Source organism: Macrobrachium nipponense, chromosome 8 (assembly GCF_015104395.2).
Source record: "Macrobrachium nipponense isolate FS-2020 chromosome 8, ASM1510439v2, whole genome shotgun sequence".
Taxonomy (NCBI): domain Eukaryota; kingdom Metazoa; phylum Arthropoda; class Malacostraca; order Decapoda; family Palaemonidae; genus Macrobrachium; species Macrobrachium nipponense.
Window position 1 is genome coordinate 671,599 of NC_087203.1, and position 21,790 is coordinate 693,388.

Genomic DNA, 21,790 nt, shown 5'->3' on the forward strand with positions numbered 1-21,790 from the left:
ACATCCTGGACAAGAATATGGCTGTCCGTATCTTCCCGGGAGGCAAGTCCACCTGTTATGTCGACCCGGCAGCGGCGGCCCCGTACATTGCCACCATTCAGCATCAGGTGGCCCAGGCACTGGCGGGCCAGGGCAACTCCGAGATCGCAGACGACGTGGCGACGCTGAATTTAGACCTTGAACCAATGGCGGTAGGCAATACAGGTAGTATGTTGGATGAGGCAGGTTTGTTGGGGACTCAAGGGCTTCCCTTGGGTCCATCTGGATCTACTTCCCCTGTACCTTCTACTCCTTCTTTCCAAGGTTTCTCAGAGAGTGAACTTTCGGTTAGACCGAAGTCCACTCAGGCTATCCCTAAGGTGAAAGGGAAGCATGAGTTAAAGACCCTGGAGAAGACAGTGTCCAAAAAGACTACGTCTTCTTCCTCTCATAAGTCTCCGGCTCACCATCCCGGAGCAGAGAAGTCGAAGTCCTCTTCTTCGCACTCCAAAGGGTCAAGAGGCAAGTCCTCGAAGGACAAGGCTCAGCCATCTGCGGATCCTGAACCTTCGACCTCTACGGGGGCACGCCCCAAGACTCCTGCCGTGATCAAGGATCCTAGCCCCTTCGACACGGAAGCGTTTACTGCTAAAATCATGCAGCAAATGGGGAACTTTGTCGGGAACTTAGTTCAAGACAAGTTCGAACAGATGTTATCAAACATCTCTTCTTCCTTCGGAGTAAGGCCAGTCGATCCGAAACATTTCGGAAAGACTGACCAACCAGGAGAATCTGATGGCAGGTCTCCGGGAGAACTGCTGCGGAGAACCCTGCAGCAGTTCTCCCACACTCCGGTATGGCGGTGCAAACCATGCCGGACTACGATACCCTTCCTCCCTATACGGCGAATAACCCATGGAGGGTTTCGTCGTATGCCCCTTTTAAAGACGGAATGCTGACGTTGGTGGACTGCAGTACTCGAAGGCTTGAAGACTTCGAGTTTCACCCCGCCGACCTACAGCCACCATTCATTGGTTATGCCCATCTTACAGAGGCAGCGATGAGAAGGGAGGACAGAATTCCCAAGGAGACGGTCATCTTCAGCCAGGATCAGGCCCAAAGGAAGTGGCTGAGGAACTTGGAAGATTGGGACTGCACCAATACCAAGCTGCAAGCCTTTAAGAGCCCCTTTACTATCTTTGTGGCAGACGGAGAAACCCCCATTCCATTCACCACAAAGTTAGCGGAGTTGACTCTTCAGGCCGCCATGGAAAGGATGATCCTATGCCTCAACTCCGCACGGAAAACGGAGCCCACAAAGACATCCCTTCTCTTTCCAGGCACGAAGATCTTTGGGCAGATCTCCCAGCCACGTTCCACAGTAGGGAAACTCAAGCCAGATTGTGCAATAACACAATTTAGCGAGAGGCTTCCCAGGCTCCCAGACAATCTTATTCAGGCTGAATTTGATGCTAGGACCAGGCTAGGGAGGACCTTAAATGCCCTAGTAATGACAGAGGTTGCGGCAGTAACTTACGGCACGGAACCTCTTTTCAAATTGTTGGCTAAGGCACAGACACACACCGTGCAGTGTGATCTGTATGACTTCACAATCGCAAGATGCAATAGCAGAAAACATGTGCTGCAAGAGGTGACTATTCGCCACGAACCCAATAAGTTGCTTGCGGCTTCCATATGGGGTGCTGACCTCTTTCCTGAAGCGTTGGTCAATGAGGTTCAGCACGAGGTGACAAGGCTGAATCAGAGCCTTAAGGTCCGTTGGGGACTTTCAAGTAAGAGGAAGCCTGAACCTACTTCCTCTACTACAAAAAAGTTGAAAAAGCCTAGGAAATTCCAACCTTTCCAGGCTACCCAACAGCAGCAGGTGGTACAGGCAGTGCCGGTCTCCCAGGTGGCACAACCCTCCACCTCGAAGAGTCAGTCTCAGCAATTCCTCCTACCCCCAGAACCAGCCTTCTACCTCTTTTGCAGTGTCACCGGCCTTCAACCCAGTCTTTGAAGGCCAAGCGTTCCAACCTTTTAATAGGTTTGGAAGAGGCAGTAGGGCTAGGGGTGCATTTCGCCAGAGGCGGCGGAAGAACACCTAGCAGAGGCAAACACTTCCGGGGAGGACGCGGGTCACGGCCTGCCCCAAGTCAGTGAGGATCCTCAGGTAGGAGGGAGACTGTTCCTCTATCGCCACAGATGGGGATTCAGCAATTGGGCACAAAGTATTGTGTCCAAAGGACTGGGATGGAGCTGGATCAAGGGCCCTCCTCCATCCAAGACCTTCCTTCAACGGCCAACATCGGAATTGATGGAGTATGCACAAGAACTCCTTCAGAAAGGAGTAGTGTCAAAAGTCAAGCATTTAAAGTTTCAAGGTCGATTGTTCAGCGTGCCAAAGAAAGCCTCAACCAAACGAAGAATAATCTTAGACTTGTCCCGTGGGGCCGTCACCACCTCTATCGATCTTACAGACGCATACTATCATGTCCCAGTGGCCAGACACTTCCGCCCATACCTAGGCTTCAGACTAGGGAACCAGGCATTCTCCTTCAAAGTAATGCCCTTCGGGTTGAACATGGCCCCCCAGGGTATTCACAAAACTGGCGGAGTCAGTAGTTCAGCAACTAAGGTCTCAGGGGATAATGGTAGTAGTGTATCTGGACAATTGGCTTGTTTGGGCAACAACCGTCGAAGAATGTCGCAAAGCAACGGTCAAAGTAATACAGTTTCTGGAATATCTGGGGTTCCAAATAAACAAGACCAAGTACAGGCTAACGCCGGACTCCCGCTTTCAATGGCTCGGCATTCAGTGGGATTTAAGCTCCCATACTCTTGTCAATTCCACTGGCCAAAAGGAAAGAAATAGCCAAAGCAACAAGACAATTCCTCAAATGCAAGCAAACATCAAGGAGAAACCAGGAAAGAATCCTAGGTTCTCTCCAGTTCGCCTCAGTGACAGACGTTCTACTGAAGGCAAAGTTGAAAGACATAAACCGGGTCTGGCGCTCGAGAGCAAACAACAAGTCTCGGGACAGGTTGTCAGCCATCCCGCCCATTCTCCGCAAACGACTCCGCCCCCGGGCGGAGGCCAAGAATCTATCCAAGTCGATTCCTCTTCAATTCCCCCCTCCGGCGTTGGTTATCCACACGGACGCTTCTCTAAGCGGTTGGGGAGGATACTCTCAGTTCAAAAAAGTACAAGGGACTTGGTCACCTCAGTTCCGTCAGCTTCACATCAATGTATTAGAAGCTATGGCAGTGTTCCTCACATTGAAGAGGCTTCTACCAGCCAAGAAATCTCACATCAAGCTGGTATTGGACAGTGCAGTAGTAGTACACTGCATCAACAGGGGAGGATCCAAATCAAGTCATGTGAACCATGTCATGATAGCCATATTCTCACTAGCAGCCAAGTACAAATGGCACCTATCCTCCACTCACCTGGCGGGAGTAAGGAACGTGATAGCAGACGCCCTGTCTCGTTCAGTTCCTCTAGAATCGGAGTGGTCTCTGGTCAGGCGTTTATTCCAGTGGATATGCCAAAAGGTTCCAGGCCTCCAGGTGGATCTTTTCGCATCACAATCGAACCACAAGCTCCCGTGCTATGTGGCCCCCAACCTGGACCCTCTGGCTTACGCCACAGACGCCATGTCCATAGATTGGAATCAGTGGAAGAAGATTTACATCTTCCCTCAGTGAATCTTCTGTTGAAAGTTCTGAACAAACTCAGGACTTTCAAGGGACAAGTTGCTCTAGTAGCCCCAGATTGGCCCAAGAGCAACTGGTTTCCACTACTTCTGGAATTGGGTCTCCGACCTCAACGGATTCCCAATCCCAAGCTATCTCAACCAGTACAAACGAGGACTGTGTTCGCTTTCTCAGGAATTCTCAAAACCCTAACTTTATGGACTTCATGAAGTTTGCGGCTAAAAGAGATGCAAACATTGATCCTCAAAACATCCTTTTCTTAGAATCGGATAAAAGAGAATCAACCATACGTCAGTATGACGCAGCTGTTAAAAAACTAGTCAATTTCCTGAAGGAAACAGAATCTCGAACCATGACTACTAACTTGGCTATCTCCTTCTTCAGATCCTTATTTGAAAAAGGTTTAGCAGCCAGTACTATTACTACCAATAAGTCAGCAATAAAGAAAATTTTTCAATTTGGTTTTAAAATAGACTTAACAGATTCTTATTTCTCGTCTATTCCTAGAGCTTGTGCTAGGCTCAGACCATCAGAAAGACCTAGCTCAGTTTCATGGTTCTTAAATGATGTTCTCAAACTGGCTTCAGATAATGATAACGATTCATATACCACTCCTAAGGAAAACATTATTTCTTTTAAGTCTGGCTTCAGGAGCCAGAGTATCTGAACTGTCGGCCCTTTCTAGAGACTCAGGTCATATACAATTTCTTCCATCAGGAGAAGTTCTCCTCTCCCCAGATCGAAAATTTTTGGCCAAAAACGAGGATCCTTTAATGAGGTGGGCCCCTTGGAAGATCCTCCCTCTTCCTCAAGACCCTTCTCTATGTCCAGTGACGACCTTACGAGCCTATTTTTCTAGGACATCTATGAGATCCTCGGGCCCCTTATTCATGAGGGAAAAAGGTGGCACTATTTCCCTAAAGGGAATTAGACAACAGATCTTGTACTTTATTAAACAAGCCAACCCTGATTCGTTCCCTAAAGTCCACGACATTTGGGCAGTAGCCACCTCAATCAATTATTTCCAACACATGAATTTTGATGACCTGAAAAAGTACACAGGCTGGAAGTCGCCGACAGTATTCAGACGCCACTACCTGAAATCCTTAGAATCTCTTAAATTTCCAGCAGTGGCAGCGGGAAACAGTTTCTCCTGACACTGTCTAAGTAGTTTAGTCGTAGATCCAGATCTCCTTTCTACCTGTTTCACTAACATCCTTCCTGTAATCCTGCCACCAGGTTCTACCCTGTTTTGAGCCTTAGCTGCCAAAAGGCTATATCATGATGTTTTCCTTATTTTTATGCTAGGATTACTCACATCTGTATATAATCCATCATTGTCTAGTTTTAAGTTATCGTAAGTTAGCATAAGTTTAGTTTTAAACTACTGTAATTTATCATAAGTCTAACATAAGTTACCATAAGTTATTTTAAGTACATATACGATAACTTCTGTAATTATTACTCTAGATTATATAATCCTCTAATATATTTGGTTTTTTCTTATTACCTTAAAGTATTTTGAATTTCCTCAAGCTTGTGGCCATTTCTCTGGTACTATTTCACGAAGCGACACGGGCTGAGCCCAGAAAAGGGATTTTAACGAAGGAAAAATCCATTTCTGGGCAATGGCCAGTGTCGCCCAGTGAAATCCCCCCCTTTTTTACACCCAACCTTGGGCCCAAGCTTGGTCTTCTAACTTCAAGGATGGCCGCTAGAGGCGCTCGTGTTGGCGTGGGAGCGCTGGTAGTAGTAGTTACTGGCGTGGGCTGTGTATCAGCTCTCTCTAGCAGGAGGATTTTGTGAAGGAGAGATCTAAATGACAAGAGGCCCTTGGTAGTGGTTTCACTCGCCCCAGAAACCATACCGACACCCTCTTTATATAGGGTGAGCGAGTCAGAATACTCTGACATCCCATTTTAGTTTTTCTCTGGTAATGTTAGTAATATTTACCTTAGAAATATGAACTAAAAGGATATTTCACTGGGCGACACGGGCCCTTGCCTAGAAATAGATTTTTCCTTCGTCGAAATCCCTTATTTAGCCTTAACAGCTGATCAATGTAAAGCCTACAAGGTACTTAACCCTTAAACACCGAGTGGACGTATTTTACGTCGACATTTTTTGTCTCTCGGGTGTCGACTGGACGTATTTTACGTTGACATACAAAAGTTTTTTAAAATTCGCGGAAAAATACTTATAGGCCTACCAGCCGAAAACTCTTGAATCACGCGCCTTGGGGGATGCTGGGAGTTCACGGATCAAGGTGTTGTTTTGTTTACAATCGTTAAGCAGGCGCGCAAGCGCAAATTTCTTTCTTGCCGCACTAAAAAGTATCGGTGACACATCTCGGAAATTATTTCGTCACTTTGACATAATTTTTGTACCATTTTAAATTAGCCGTTACATGGAGTACATGGAGTATTATATATGAAAATGTGCGCATTTTTATGTAGAATACAACAAAAAAAAAATACTCATGATTGTAGCTTTTATCAGTTTTGAGATATTTTCATATAAATAACGATAAGTGCCAAAATTTCAACCTTCGGTCAACTTTGACTCTACCAAAATGGTCAAAAAATGCAATTGTAAGCTAAAACTCTTATATTTTAGTAATATTCAATCATTTACCTTCATTTTGCAACTAATTGGAAGTCTCTAGCACAATATTTCGATTTATGGTGAATTTATGAAAAAACTTTTTCCTTACGTCCGCGCGGTAACTCTTCCAAAAAAAATCATATGTGCGATTGTGGTAATGTTTGCACCATTTTAAAATTAGCCGTTACATAAAGTTTTATATATGGAAATGTGCGCAATTTCATGCACAATACAACTAAAAACAACCCATGGTTGTAGCTTTTACCAATTTTGAAATATTTTCATATAAAAAATGATAAGTGACAAATTTTCAACCTTCGGTCAACTTTGACTACCGAAATGGTCGAAAAACGCAATTGTAAGCTAAAACTCTTATATTCTAGTAATATTCAATCATTTACCTTCATTTTGCAACAAATTGGAAGTCTCTAGCACAATATTTCGATTTATGGTGAATTTATGAAAAAAATGATATTGTCATGATACAATAAAGTTTGTTCATACTTACCTGGCAGATATATATATAGCTGTATTCTCCGAAGTCCGACAGAATTTCAAAACTCCCGGCACACGCAGTGGTCGGCCAGGTGGTTAGTACCGACCCTTCAACCGTAAATCAATACAATAAAATTAAAAGCACACCTATCCCTTTTCTATAGGATAGGATTCGTGCTGCTTCCTGCCCCCAATAATATTTCTACGGATATGTATGGTCCTAGCGACTCGCAGATCTCATATGTCGTCTTCACATCCCGCCGGGAGTGTGAAGCGAACACAAAGTTGCTTCGCTAAAACGTGGCACTCAGGATGTTACTGAGTGTCATGCTCTGTTGAAATACTTACGAGGCCGCGCCCTCACCTCGTGAGCATTCAGGTTAAAAGATTTCAAATCTTTGTTCAAACATAATGAATGAGCCTCTTTAAAAGAACTCCTTAACCATAACGCCAGGGCGTTCTTGGACATGGGCAAGTCTGGTCTTTTTACGGAACACCGCAGATTGTCCGAATGACCTCGACTTTCTTTAGTTCTATCAAGATAAAACTTGAGAGCCCCGACAGGGCACAGGACTCTCTGTGGCTCTTGCCCAATAATTTGTGCCATCCCCTTGATCTCCAGGCCTCTGGGCCAAGGGTTAGACGGGTTTTCGTTCTTAGCAAGAACGGAAGGCTTAGAGGACGCACCGCATTATGTCCTCTAAAGCCAAAACCTCTGATGATGGCTAAAACCTCACTAACCCTCTTTGCCGTAGCTAGAGTGGTTAGAAAAATGATATTGTTATAATACAATAAAGTTTCATACATACTTACCTGGCAGATATATACATAGCTAAGACTCCGTCGTCCCCGACAGAAATTCAAATTTCGCGCCACTCGCTACCGGTAGGTCAGGTGATCTACCTGCCTGCCCTGGGCGGCAGGACTAGGAACCATCCCCGTTTTCTATCATATTTTCTCTCTTCCACCTGTCTCCTGCGGGGAGGCTGGGTGGGCCATAATCGTATATATCTGCCAGGTAAGTATGTATGAAACTTTTGAGTTGTATTATAACAATATTTTTCATACAATGAAACTTACCTGTCAGATATATACATAGCTGATTGGCACCCTTTGGTGGAGGGTCAGAGACAGCTAATATGGAATAGACAGGTAAACAACATATGTTGTAGGTATAAAAGAAAAACCTTGGTTCCTACCTGATAGGTGGTAGACTTCGTGGCTGTAGCCCGGTAGTCTGCATCACCTCAAGACTTTAGCGAGATATTAGATCTATGGCTAGAGTTTCTTTGTGGGTCTGTCGATGGGTATAAGAACCGCTTACTCGGCAGAGCCTAAAAGGACTTTGTCAATGGTGTTACTGGACCGACCACTTCTATGACAACACTTGTGAAGGAGCATAACCAATCCCGACCACCTGATCCTAACCACCATGTTAGTATATAGAATTGCTCTGAGTTATCCCCGAACTCATAACAAACAACCCTTAACTCGAAACGAAAAACTCATTTATACAAAAATTCTCAAAAAAAAATTTTTTAAATACTCCCCTAAAAGATATCACAAGAGTTCCTTACTGAACAACAGTGACTGGCCGCCAGTGCAGCACCAAGCCCTCTTTGTCAGCAGGAATCTAGAAACATATCTAGTAGAAGGTATGTACAAATTTAAGGATTGGTGTTTGCTCCCGTACCCAGTATTGTATCCGCCGATACAAAAGGTCCCAGAGAAAAAACATTTCTCGTAGGTCACGCGAACGTCTTTAAGATAGTGAGATGCAAAAACTGAATTGCACCTCCAATATGTCGTGTCAATGATTTTCTTTAATGACATATTCTTCTGAAAAGAGAGAGACGTCGCCACTGCTCTAACTTCATGGGCTTTTACTCTTAAAAGCGGAAAAAAAGAGTCGTCGGACAAGAACTTGTGAGCATCCGTAATGACGCTCCTAATGAAGAAAGCTAATGCGTTTCTTAGACATGATTCTTGTGGGGTCCTTAATCGAACACCAAAGACTTTGTCTAGAGCCTCCCATTGTTTCTTCTTTGTAAGAAGAACTTCAAGGCTCTTACCGGGCAAAGAGACCTCTCTGTTTCTCTCCCTACTAGACCTCGATAATCCTTTTGATCCTCGAATCTCTTGGGCCAGGGATTCGATGGATTTTCATTCTTCGCTAGAAACAGAGTTCTAAACGAGCAAAAGGCCGAGTCTTTGTTAAAGCCGACTTCATCTTCTAGGGCATGAAGGTTCGCCAACTCTTTTGGCTGTTCGCCAAAGATAGGAGAAACAAGCATTTTCTTGTTATATCCCTGAACGAAGCTACGTGGGGAGGCTCAAATCTGTCCGACGAAGGAACTTGAGAACTACGTCCAGGTTCCAGCTGGGTGGAGTTAGTTCCTTCGATTTTGTCGTTTCAAACGATCTAATCAAGTCGTGCAGATCTTTGATTGTCAGCAATGTCTAGGGCCTCTGTTTCTAAATACTGCCGACAGCATGCTCCTGTATCCTTTGATTGTCGATACAGACAAATGAGAGACCTCTCTCAAGAAACAACAGGAAATCGGCGATTTCGGTAGAGGTACTGGAGGAGGACAACCTTCTTAGACTTGCACCACCTTCTGAATACCTCCCACTTCAACTGATAGACTTGTCTAGTGGAAGCTCTGCGGGCTCTAGCGATAGCGCTTGCAGCTTCGCGAGAAAACCCCTCGCTCTGACAAGTCTTTCGATAGTCGAAAGGCAGTCAGAGCGAGAGCGGGGAGGTTTTGATGAAACCTCTCGAAGTGCTGCGTCTGAGAAGATCCATCCTTTTTGGAAGGGATCTTGGGAAGTCTACTGTCCACTCCAGCACCTCTGCAAACCATAATCTTGTGCTGGCCAAAACGGGGCTATCAGGGTCATCCTTGTCCCGTTGGACGCTACGAACTTTCTCAACACTTGTCCCAGGATTTGAAAGGGGGGAAAGCGTAACACGTCCACATGAGACCAGTCCAGCAGGAAGGCATCGACCACGAGAGCTCTTGGGTCTTCCACCACTGAACAAAAGACTTCCAGCCTTTTGGAAAGGAATGTGGCGAACAGATCTACGTGAGGAGTGCCCCAAAGATCCCAAAGACTCTGACACACCTCTGAATGAAGAGTCCATTCTGTGTGAAGGACCTGGCTTCTCCTGCTCAGTCTGTCCGCCCTGATGTTTCTCGTCCCCTGAACAAATCTTGTTAGGAGGGCGATGTTTCTTTGTGAGGCCCAAATTAGCAGATCTCTTGCTATCTCGTACAGCGACACGGAGTGCGTTCCTCCCTGCTTCCACCGAATGTAGGACAGGGCTGTAGTGTTGTCCACATTCACTTGGACCACACTGTTCGTCACAAAGGGTTCGAAGAACTTTAGCGCTAAGTGAACTGCTAGAAGTTCTTTGCAATTTATGTGCCAGGACACCTGTGCTGTCTTCCAGGTGCCTGACACTTCTCTCGGTCCTAGGTTGTTGCTCCCCAACCCTTCTCCGATGCGTCGGAAAACAACACTCGGTTTGGGTTCGGAACTTCCAGAGAAATTCCCTTGTTCTCTGTTAGAGGGGACAACCACCATTGCAGGTGTGGTTTCATTTCCCTTAAGGAAGGAGAAAACTGTCGGAGAGAAGTCCCGTCTTCCAGTTCCACGATCTCTTTAGGAAAAACTGAAGAGGGCGAAGATGTAGTCTTCCCAGAGGAAAGAACTGTTTCGAAGCGAGGAAAGGGTGCCTAGTAGGCTTAACCATTCCCTCGCCGAAGTTCGTTTCTTTCCCTAAGAAGGAGAGAGACTTTTTCCAAGCCTCTCACGATTCTCTCTTGCGAAGGAATACTCGAAAACCCGAGAATCCATCTGAATCCCCAGATAGACCAAGTTCTGTCTGGGAATCAGCTGTGACTTCTCGAGGTTCACGAGTAGTCCCAACGCCTTTATCAGGTCTAGGGTCAAAGAAAGGTCCTCCAAACACTGTCTCTCTGTTCTGGCCCTGATGAGCCAATCGTCCAAATATAGAGAGATGTTGACGCCTTTGAGGTTGAATGAAGGACCTCGCCACATTCTTCATCAGGCTTGTGAAAGACCTGAGGCGCTGTGGATAGGCCGAAACACAAGGCCCTGAACTGAAAGATCCTTCCCCCCGTCATGAAACGGAGGTACTTCTTCGACGAAGGGTGAATCGGGACATGAAAATAGGCGTCCTGGAGATCCAGCGACACCATCCAATCTCCTTGACGTAAAGCCGCAAGGACTGAGGCCGAAGTCTCCATAGAGAACTTCTCCTTTCGAACGAACTTGTTCAGAGCGCTGACATCTAGAACTGGTCTCCAGCCCCCGAGGCTTTCGCAACCAGGAAAAGCCGATTGTAAAACCCCGGAGAGTTTTGCTCCAGAACAGTTCTATAGCTCTTTTGTCCCACATTTGATTCACCATCAGACGAAGAGTATCCCTCAGTACAGGGTCCCTGTATCTGGCTGACAGTTCCCGCAGAATGGTCGTTAGCGGAGGACTGTCTTGGAAGGGGATAAGATATCCCTTCCTTATTATGGACATGGAAGAGGCGTCTGAGTTTATGAGTGACCAGGCGGCTGCAAATTCGAGAAGCCTGGCACCCACTGGTGTTTGGAGGTTGTCTGTCTCACTTCCCTTTCTTAAAGGGACGGGAAGGAGCCTTACCTCTCCTCTCGACCTCTTCTCTTAGAGGTAGCTCTGGAGAGAGGCCCTCCTCGAAAGGGCTGAACCGTAGAAGTCGGTCCTTTCTTGTCTACAGAAAACAAGAGGTCTCTTCTTCCTTGCAGCTTGCAGGAGAAGATCCTGAGTCGCCTTCTCAGTCAGTGATCGAGAAATGTCCTTCACTAACTGAGAAGGAAACAGGAAGTCAGACATGGGAGCGAAAACCAGGGCTGCTCTCTGTGAGGGAGAAACCGCCTTTGTTAGGAATGAACTAAAAATACTCCTCTTCTTAAGGAGTACTGCTCCGAAAGAGAGGAGATTTCTCCCGATCCGTCTTGTACCGCCTTGTCAATACAAGCAAGAATACTGAGAATTACTTCTGGGTCAAGACCATCCGAGTCATGAGCTTTCTTAGACATCACCCCAAGGGACCAGTCTAGGAAATTAAACACTTCCAAAATATGGAAGAGTCCCTTGAGGAGATGATCCGTCTCCGAGAAAAATAGCCCAAGACACGCGAGCTCCATTCAAAGCGTGTCTCCTTGACGAGTCAACCAAGGTTGAGAAGTCTGCTTCGGCTGCCGCTGGGAGAGAAAGGCCCATGTTCTCCCCAGTTCGGTACAGAAACCCTCTCTTGCCAGAAAGTATGGCTGGAGGCATACAAGAAGGTAGTTCTGCCGAGATCCTTCTTAGACAACATCCATTTGTCTAAGGACTGAAGCGCTCTCTTCATAGAGATCCGTAGGTCTCATCTTCAAGACCGACGAAGACTTAGGCACAATCGCACTCGAAAACAGTGATCGAGGCGAAGGAGGAGCGGCAGGAGTTAAAGAATCTCCGTATTCTCGTAAAAGAAGGTCAGTCAGAACTTTATAGTTCGAGACTCCTTCTCTACCGTCTCCCTCTTCTTCCGAATCTCCTTCTACACCTTGTGGAGAATCGGCCTGGAAAACGAGAGGATCTTCATCCCGTTCTCTCTCTACTGGAGACAAACTCCTACTAGGAGAGGGGCTCATCGAGTGAACCGACTCTCTCTCACATCTAAAGAAGTCTCGCGGTCTGCTTGACTTCTCGCGCCTGAAAAGCTCCTCGCGCTTCGGCGCCTTGGCTGGCGCCTCGCGCCTGGTGGCGCTTCACGCTTGGCTGGAGCGTGTAGCTTGGCTGGCATCTCGCGCCTGGCTGACGTCTCGCGCTTGTCTGGCGCCTCACGCAACTCCTCGCGCCTGGCTGGTGCCTCGCTCCTGGCTGGCGCCTCGCGCCTGGCTGAAACTTCGCGCTTGGCTGGCGCCTCGCGCTTGGCTGGCGCCTCGCGCTTGGCTGGAGCCTCAGGCCTGAGCGATATCCTGATCTCGAGCAACTCGTCAGAAAGATCCTGACGTTTGTACGCCTCTTCTTGCCTAGGAAGACGTCCTATGTCTGGCGGACGCTTCACGTCTAGCTGGAGAAAGAAGACGAGACTTCTTAATAGGAAGTCTAGCGTCTTTCTTGCGAGGGGGATCCCTTGAAAGAACTCCACCAAAGAGGCAATCTGCTCTTGAACTGCCAGCAAAATCCTCTTGGAAAGCCACCCCAGCGTCCTCTTCAATAGAAGAAGCAGGAGAACTCGAAGAAGTGCGATCATCAAATACATCTCTAGGAGGCGTCGAAACCAGCTTAGCCTTCTGATAGCAGAAGGATCTTCCTCCGAGAAGCGCTCCGGGCTCGAGTCGAACGCGGCGCGCTTTTCCAATGCCTTTTCAGTGGTCTAGAAAGATCCGAGTCCTTCCACCCTCGTTTAGGTGAAGGAGAACCGGACGACGAGAAACAATCTCGTAGGACGCTTCTATTTGAGCGGTCCTGAGCAGACTGTAACGAAACAGAACCTGCTGAAGGACGCCTGACCGTTGGGAATTCCCCACCAACCTCCGTACGACTTTCGACTTTCCTACTCCTCTGGGTATGTGAGTTTGGAAGAGGTCTAGGCCTGGGAGCATCGCAGGGCGGTCAGACGCCCCCTCCACAACATGGGAACACTCACTTCACTTAGTAATTCACAATCACTAGCCTTACCTTGCATGGCCGCCATCTTTGTCTTCATTTACGAAGAGTAGCCTTCAGATTGGCGATTTCAGAAAGCCGAATCCGAATGCAAAGGCCTGTGAGGATTCAGATACATAGGGAGAATCATATTCTTAATACAAGGAGAGTTAGACTCAGGAAAAGGCTCAATAGGCCTTGTACTCACACTCTTTTGTGCAGCTGTCTAATCCTATCCCTCTCTAACTTCTTCAAGTAAGAAGTTAGAGTCTTCCATTCATTAGCATTCAACTTTTCACACTCAATACAGGTGTTAGCCAAAGAACAGTAAACCCCCACTATACGACATACAGTGTGAGGATCAACCGAAGCCTTCGGTATCCTCACCTTGCAGCCTACATTCACACACACTCTCACACTAACACTTGAATCAGACATTCTAATAGAAAAATCAAAGCAAGTCCAAATCCAGTCCACAGTAGCGAATGCCAAAACAACGATCCAGTACGTCACCAAGAAATCCAATAAAGATGATCAATAAAGTCTTGAAAAGCGAATTCCAGTCAGGAGGTAGTAACAACAATGTTGATACCACCGGCGACAGAGAAAATATGATAGAAAACGGGGATGGTTCCTAGTCCTGCCGCCCAGGGCAGGCAGGTAGATCACCTGACCTACCGGTAGCGAGTGGCGCGAAATTTGAATTTCTGTCGGGGACGACGGAGTCTATAGCTATGTATATATCTGACAGGTAAGTTGATTGTATGAAATTAGCCTTTCTGGTCACGTGTATTAAGTTTACAGAAAGGAGAGGTTCGAAATGCTTTGACATCAGGAACTTCAGACTACGTCTAAGTTCCATGCCGGAAGCTTCGATCTAGACAATTTCAAGATTTCCACAGACCTCAAAGATCGTGAAGGGCTTTGTTGTTTGACAGATCCAAATCTCTGAGCCTAGAGGCCGTCAACAACATATTTCCGTATTCTACAATAGTTGGGACTGCTAGCTTATCCCATACTTCAGACGGAAAGAGAAGACGGTAAAGTAAATCACAGAGGTCGAGGTGGAGGAACAGTCATTCTTCCTGCACTATCTCCAGAAATGGCCCACTCCGATTGGTACACTGCAAAATAGGCAGCACTGCTTTGCCTTGGCAATGAGACTTGCCATTAATCTTGAAGATCCTCTCGCTTCTCAACAGTCTGAACGCATTCAGACTCAGAGCGGAGAGATTTTTAAGTACCTCTCTAAGTGAGGCTGTTAGATTAGACCGATTCTCTGGGAAGGGTCCTTGGAAAGTGCTCTCTGAAGGACGTGACCTCTGTGAATCCAGCCTCTCGAAGGCCAACATGGGGCGATCAGCGTCTTTCTCGCTCCCTCTGACGCCAGCAATTATCTTATTATATTTCCTAAGCTTTTGAATAGGGGAAAAGAGACTAACCAACTATCCCCATTCCATACTATAGGACGGCGTCTATTGCTACCGCTCTCGGATCGAGAATAAGGGAGCAACTTAGAGGAAGCTTCTTCATCTTCAATATTGCGAAAAAATCTACGAAAGGACGTCCCCAGTCTCTCCACAACTCTCGACATACTTCTAAGCGAGGATTACTCAAATGTCAGTAGTTGCTGCCGTCGATCGAGAAGATCCGCACGGACGTGTACTTGCGTAACAAACCTCTTGAGGATCGTTACGTTCCGTGCCTATGCCCATAACCATCTCTCTCTTCTTGAGATATGAGAGAGCTGCGGAATTATCTGAGATGATTTGGACCACTCGGCCAAAATCTCACTCTTCGAGGAACTGGAGAGCCAACCAAATTGCTTCCAATTCTTTTAGATTATGTGCCAGTAGATCTGTACCTCTGTCCGGATGCCTGGCACCCTCTCGCTATCACCTGAGGTGATCCTCAACCCATTGAGAGATGTTTAGAATTATTTCTAGATCTTTGATGTTATTTCAGTTCTCCGGTAGGAAAAACTGTAGAGGCCTGAATTGCAGTCTATTCAGGGAAACAACTGTAGAGGCCTGAATTGCAGTCTATTCAGGGAAACAAGCTTCTCCAGCGAGGAAATGGTCCCCAGCAGACTCATCCATTCCCTCACTAAGCATGCTTCCTTCCCTAATAAGGCTGCGCTTTGCATAAGCAGGAGAGCATTATTATAGTGCTATGCCACGGTAGACTCGTACAGAATTCTGTTACAGTGCGGTAAACAGCACCGAACAGGTCTAAGAGATATCTCTGTTGAAAATTTCTTGGTAAAAGGAAGTCGTGTTCATTCATGATTACTAGAAATCCCCTCAACCCGAGGCTAAAGTCCATGATTGCAGGGCAGAGATACAGTTAGTCAGTCATTCCCGCAGGAGAGAGAGACGTGACCGACCGCGCATGTCAGAGACCTAGCTGGTACTGCGTTATTCACAGTGACAGCAGCCTTCATTCATCGTCTCGCACTATTCTGCCTGAGTTGCCAGCTACTCCATTCTACGAAGGAATTGGTATGATATTATTATCGAGCAAAAGGAAACTCTCAAGCAGGCATATTTAAACGAAACAGAATTCGCTAAATGCAGAAGCTGAGTTGGTGTTGTCGTAACAATACCTTTTAGCGTTGTTCTTACACCGGAAACTCCTGGAAGGTTGCAGGGAGTACCGATTAAATACACTTAGAACAACAGTCCTTTCGGTTGCCATCCGTAGAGGTAACTACGATATGCGTATATGACTTAAACCATACGTTAGTAATATGACGCAAAGATAAAATACGTAAGTATTGTAGTCACTTGAACATCTAATTCTCTACTACATTCTTTCCTCGATGAGGAAGAGAGAGAGAATGGAAATCGACTGTCTTCGTTCTCTTTGACAAGAGAACGAATTAATATTATTCAAATGGAGATCCTCAAGTGAGAACCGAGGATCGAAAAGGACAGTTCAAGCTTCTTATGATATTGGACATCAAGACTTCATGGACGTAGTCTACAAGTCTTTTTCCCCTGGATGAGCCTCTGATTAATGAATGAGAGCTCTTCCGAATTTTGTTAATGAGAGCTTATCCGCTTACGCAATAAAATGTTATTAAGATCTTTGTCAATGAGAACTATCCCATTTACATGACAGAAAGTAATCCAGGAATTCGATCATATAGTCTTCCCGATTCCCGCAGAAATCGAGGAAGGGGCAGGATTCCTGATCAAAGACTGGGCTTATGGCAGGTAGGACCTTAATGTTCCCCTTCGACAGCGCAGTCCCGAAAGCAGACGAGGCATTTTATGACACCGAAATCTGCTTTAAGTTTTTCTGGAATTCATCAAGTCATGGATTCTATTGAACGCTCCCTTCGTAGAAAGCAAAGTGGACATTTTGACGAGACCAAACTCCTTCCTCTTCTTCGACGACGCCCACTGCGAGAGAGGAGAGCGAGGGATCCTCTATCTGAAGGAGGGTTCGAAGAAGTAGTTCGGGTATGCCTCACCGCTAACTCCAAATCTTTTTAAGTTCCTGTAAAGGAACGTCCTGTGGAGCGTCCTGAAGAACGTCCTCTTGAAGAGCGTTCTTGCAGGAATCCTGCCGAACGTCTTGATGTGTAGGACGCCTATCGTTCTGAAGAACGTCCTGGCAAGTGCTCTGCCGAGCGTCATGACGTGTAGGATGCCGAGCGTCTTCAAAAGCGTCCTCGCTAGCGTCCTGGCGAGCGTCCAGATGTGTAAGACATCGAGCGTCTTCCAAAAAGCGTATCAATGTTTATGACGTCGAGCTTTTTCCAGAGCGTCCTGGTGAGCATCTCTACGTGTAGGATGTCGAACATCTCCAAAAGCTTCCTCACGTCTCAATGCATAGGACGTTGAGCGTCTTCAAGAGACATCCTCGCGAGAGTCTTGCCGAGCGTATTAGTGCATAGAACACAAAGTGTTCTATGCACATATTATGATAAGATAAGAATCCTTTATAGTTTAGCACAGTTTTCTCTCTCTCTCTCTCTCTCTCTCTCTCTCTCTCTTTTGGCTGTCACAGAACATGATATATATCTGACAGTTTTAGTACCTGGAAAGGTTACAGAGAAGACTGGGATTTCCTTCAACAGAGAAGACTTGGATTTCCTTCATTCTTCGATACTTTTTAAATATAAGCTAAAATCTTACTAATTCACTATGGTATTTTCTTTAATGAATTGATATTATTACTGTATAAATTAATATTAATATTTTGAAAAAATAGTAAATATTTATTTATCATACTAAAAAACATACATCTTTGTAGGAGAGAGAGAGAGAGAGAGAGAGAGAGAGAGAGAGAGAGAGAGAGAGCGAGAGAGAGAGAGAGAGAGAGAAAATTATAGTGATTATTTTCTTGGAAAATACAAAGAGAGAGAGAGAGAGAGAGAGAGAGAGAGAGAGAGAGAGAGAGAGAGAGAGAGAGAGAGAGAGAGACGAGAGAGAAACTGTGCTAAAACTATAAAGGATTCTTATCTTATCATAATAGTATGTGTTTTTTAAAAGCGTCGTAAACTCGGAGTGTCGGAAGTGTCAGCGTCTTAACCTCGGAACAAGCGTCGTAACCCAGGGCGGATTTTTCAATGAATATTTAAGAAAAAGCGTCGTAACCTCGGAACGTCGTAAGCCGGACCCGTCGTAACCCGGGGACCGCCTGTATATATGAAATTTTGATTTCACTATCATATATCACATTATTTATATATGCTAATGATAAGTTTTTTTCCTTTCTTTTTGATGGTTGCATACTAAATAGGCAATGACAAAAAAAGGAGCCAAAAATGAACTCTTAAATCTTGAAAACTAAGCGCGCTGTGATTTTTTGAAAAAAATATTTCTTCCGCTTCCGCGCTCACTCCGAGACCCCCCCCCCCGCCACACGGAAGACGATTTCTAATATACCCCTTCGGCGTTTAAGGGTTAAACACAATGTGCTACAGGTTCACCAGATGACTCCAGAACAGTACAATGAAAGATTCAGAAATTTAAGAAGAGAAGAAAAGGGAACATTCTTAGATTAGGCTTACAAAGTGAGAAGTTGTTTTAAACGATGATTAGAGGCTGCTAAAGTTAAAACTTTTGATGGGTTAGAAGAATTACTTGTTCTTGAACAATATCTTATGGGAATTCCTGAACATATAAGAGCCTATTTGAGAGACAGAGATGTTAAGAAACTTGACAAGGCTGCTACACTAAGTGAAGATTACAATATAATTAGTAGCAAACGCAATTACCAGAATCAACAACATACAGGTTTAAAGTTTCATCCAAGTTTCAGGAACAAATGTAATGGGAAACCTACAAGTGATACTACCAAGAATACAGAAGGTAATACAGCTCACCAAGCTAATGTGAAATCCTCATCTAATTTCTCTCTCTCTCTCTCTCTCTCTCTCTCCTCTTCTCATCGTTCTCTCCCTCTCTCGTCTCTTCTCTCTCTCATCTCCTCTCTTCTCTCTCTCTGTTATTGGCTGTTTATATATTTTTAATGGTAAAATGTTTCAGATGACTCTGAAATTATATTAACAATACCAATTCAATGGCATATTTGATGCAGGATGATACTTGAACTTTCAAGAGGGGAAGATGTAAGCATTTTTAGAGGGTAGTTCAAACTATTCACGGGTACAAGCTATTCGCGGGGGAGTCTGGTACCCATCCCGTGAATATGGGGAACACTGTAATTAGTAGCCTTATACCTAAGCTACAGTCTTTTCTTTTACAGCTCATTGCTATTATCAAATCCTAGGATACTTGGTCTAAGTTACTGCTTAAACCCCTAACAGGATATGTATTTCTTAAAAGGATCTTATTTAATTTTAATTTGGGCTACTACCTAATCTAGGTTATTTAGTTCACATTTTATGGCTATGCAATCGTAGGTTAAAAGCTACAGACAATATCCACTACTTATTCACTTAATTTGATCTAGACTGCCTAGATTATTGTAGACATTGTATAAGCTGAAAAGTTTTTCTATACGTATTTATGATAAATTGTGAAACATTTCTAAACATCTAATTGAAATGACATTTTTTTAAAACAATTTGCACTTTTCACAACTAACAATCTAAGATTACCACTTAATACGGTTATATGTTAGCAAGAAAAGCTAGTTTTGCTTTCACCACAAATTAACTATTATTTATTAAAGTTTACAATTAAAACTTTAACTGGGACTTAAGACTAAGCATTCAACTTGCTTCTTTTAGTGTTTCCATAATTATTGAATCTTGGAGCACTTACAAAAATGAATCCTTTGTCAGACAACCAAAGACATGTAATGGCATCCTGGTCTCTTGCCAATCTGTTGGTGACAATATGGTGGACTACGCATGCGCAATAATCACTTCCTCTTCTAGCAGGTATGATAAAGGAAGAACCTAGATATAGTTTCACTGAAAGATAAGGAAAAGAGACCTCTTATCTTTGAATCCATTAACATCCTCCATCATGTGTCACAGTGTTTATCATAATGACACAATACTTGGTCATGAGAAACTAAAAGAGAATTCTTTGATATTAGTTTAGCTACCAAGGAGCCCTGACAGACCATGGAAGGTAACTCCTCGAGGGCAAAACAAGCGACTATGCTATCAAAAAGTCTATAATTACAAGTAACTTTCACAGCATATGGCTTGTGAATAGTACACTACAATGCATCAACAAATCAGTGAATTATATAAGTATTAAACAGAGAGCTAAATATTTACAAGGATTTACTACAGTTATGATAGCACAGCCTAGTTAATTGGTGAAGATTACTACAGTATTAATGATATAATAGGAGTTGAACTTTCAAATACAGTTTTGAGTTGCCCTAATTTCTGAATGATGCCAATTTTCATAAAAAAAATAACCTGATCTTTGGAACTTAACCCTGTCAATAATTGAGGAGTTTGTTTAGGAATAAATTTCTGAGATATCATCACATAAATTGAGGTCTTTATATTACACCATGTTACTTGCTTTGGCTATTTTTAATATTTATATTATGACATCATGCTTACAAATAGCTGTGGTGTGCATTTTTTTTAGTAGATGACAGATATAATTGCATGCAAAACTGTAAATAAAATAAAAACTAACATAAGAATGCATGTTTAGACAATGGATATACGCTCTTGTACGGTACAGGCAGTCTCTGACTTACAGCTGGGGTTCTGTTCCAGTGGCATGCCTTATGCCAATTTGCACTGAAAGACGGTGTTTATTAATCAATAGGTGGTGTAACTTGATTACAGAACCATAACTAGATAACTATTCTTGTTGTAAGCGCTCTTAAATCTTGATAAATGTATTTGAGAAAGCGCAGTAAGATCTGAACGCCATAAGTTGGTGCCGGCATAACTCCGGAACGCCCTACAGTAATCTTAAAAAGGTCATATGCTACATATACACTGCGCTCACTTTAATCATCTCAGTTAAGAAAAATTCAAATATATTTCTTACATGCTGACCAGAAAGAATTGGTTTTATTTTCCCAGCAAGAGTGGACGTGGTGACAATGATGGATGATTCACTGTCCCTCACATAATATTCTAGTTGCGATGTAGGATGCTTCGGGAAAAGAGGCACTGCTGTTGATGTAATAAATAGACTTACAGTATAGGTCAAATACAGTGTAATTAGATAAAAAAATAAAACAATGGCAATTTAAACTTGAAAATAGATTTTTGGAATAAGTTCATACAAAACATGTTGATTCAAGTCGATTGAGCTTTAATTTTGAATACAGGCAAATGTACCAAACAAGAAGATATGAAGTAGGTGACCCTGGTGTAAAGCAATGTTTTCTATATTGAGAAAAAAACTTTTAACAAATATAAAACACTACCTCAGATGGGCAAATGATCATCAGTTTGAAATGAAGATGGCTGAAGTAGATAGCACATACAAGTTACTTGACCTCAAATCAGTCATTTTGCAAACCCACTCAAAGATGTAGACTAACTCAGAGTTCACAAAAAGCTGATATAGACCAGAAAATTCAGGTGAAAAGTAGACTTCTCCATCAACCCCTCACTTTTACCCCAACTTCATGGTCCTTGAATTCCCAGACATAAACATGTTTCGATTTCTATAAAAATAAAATCACCATCCAACAGGAAGCCCAGTACATAAACCATTGGATCCCTGAATTCCAAATAGTTAGTGTTTTACCTTATGATTAATGAACTGATAATTTTTGCTACCTAGTCACCTAAATTTTTCTTTTTGTTCTATACATATTGCTTTAATTTATTTGTCACTGTCATCATTTCATTTCTAATTTATCAAAAATGATAAAACTAAGGTCTGTGCTT

General features: G+C 44.1%; 1 protein-coding gene across 1 annotated transcript in view; it reads right to left on the reverse strand.

Moving 5' to 3' along the window:
- Window positions 1–21,790, reverse strand: part of LOC135223335 (malonate--CoA ligase ACSF3, mitochondrial-like) — a 137,847-nt gene that overhangs the window by 64,664 nt on the left and 51,393 nt on the right. Inside the window, exon 3 of the mRNA XM_064261796.1 lies at window positions 20,937–21,064. Within this exon, the coding sequence (XP_064117866.1) occupies window positions 20,937–21,064 (128 nt within the window). The remainder of the gene's footprint in view (window positions 1–20,936; window positions 21,065–21,790) is intronic.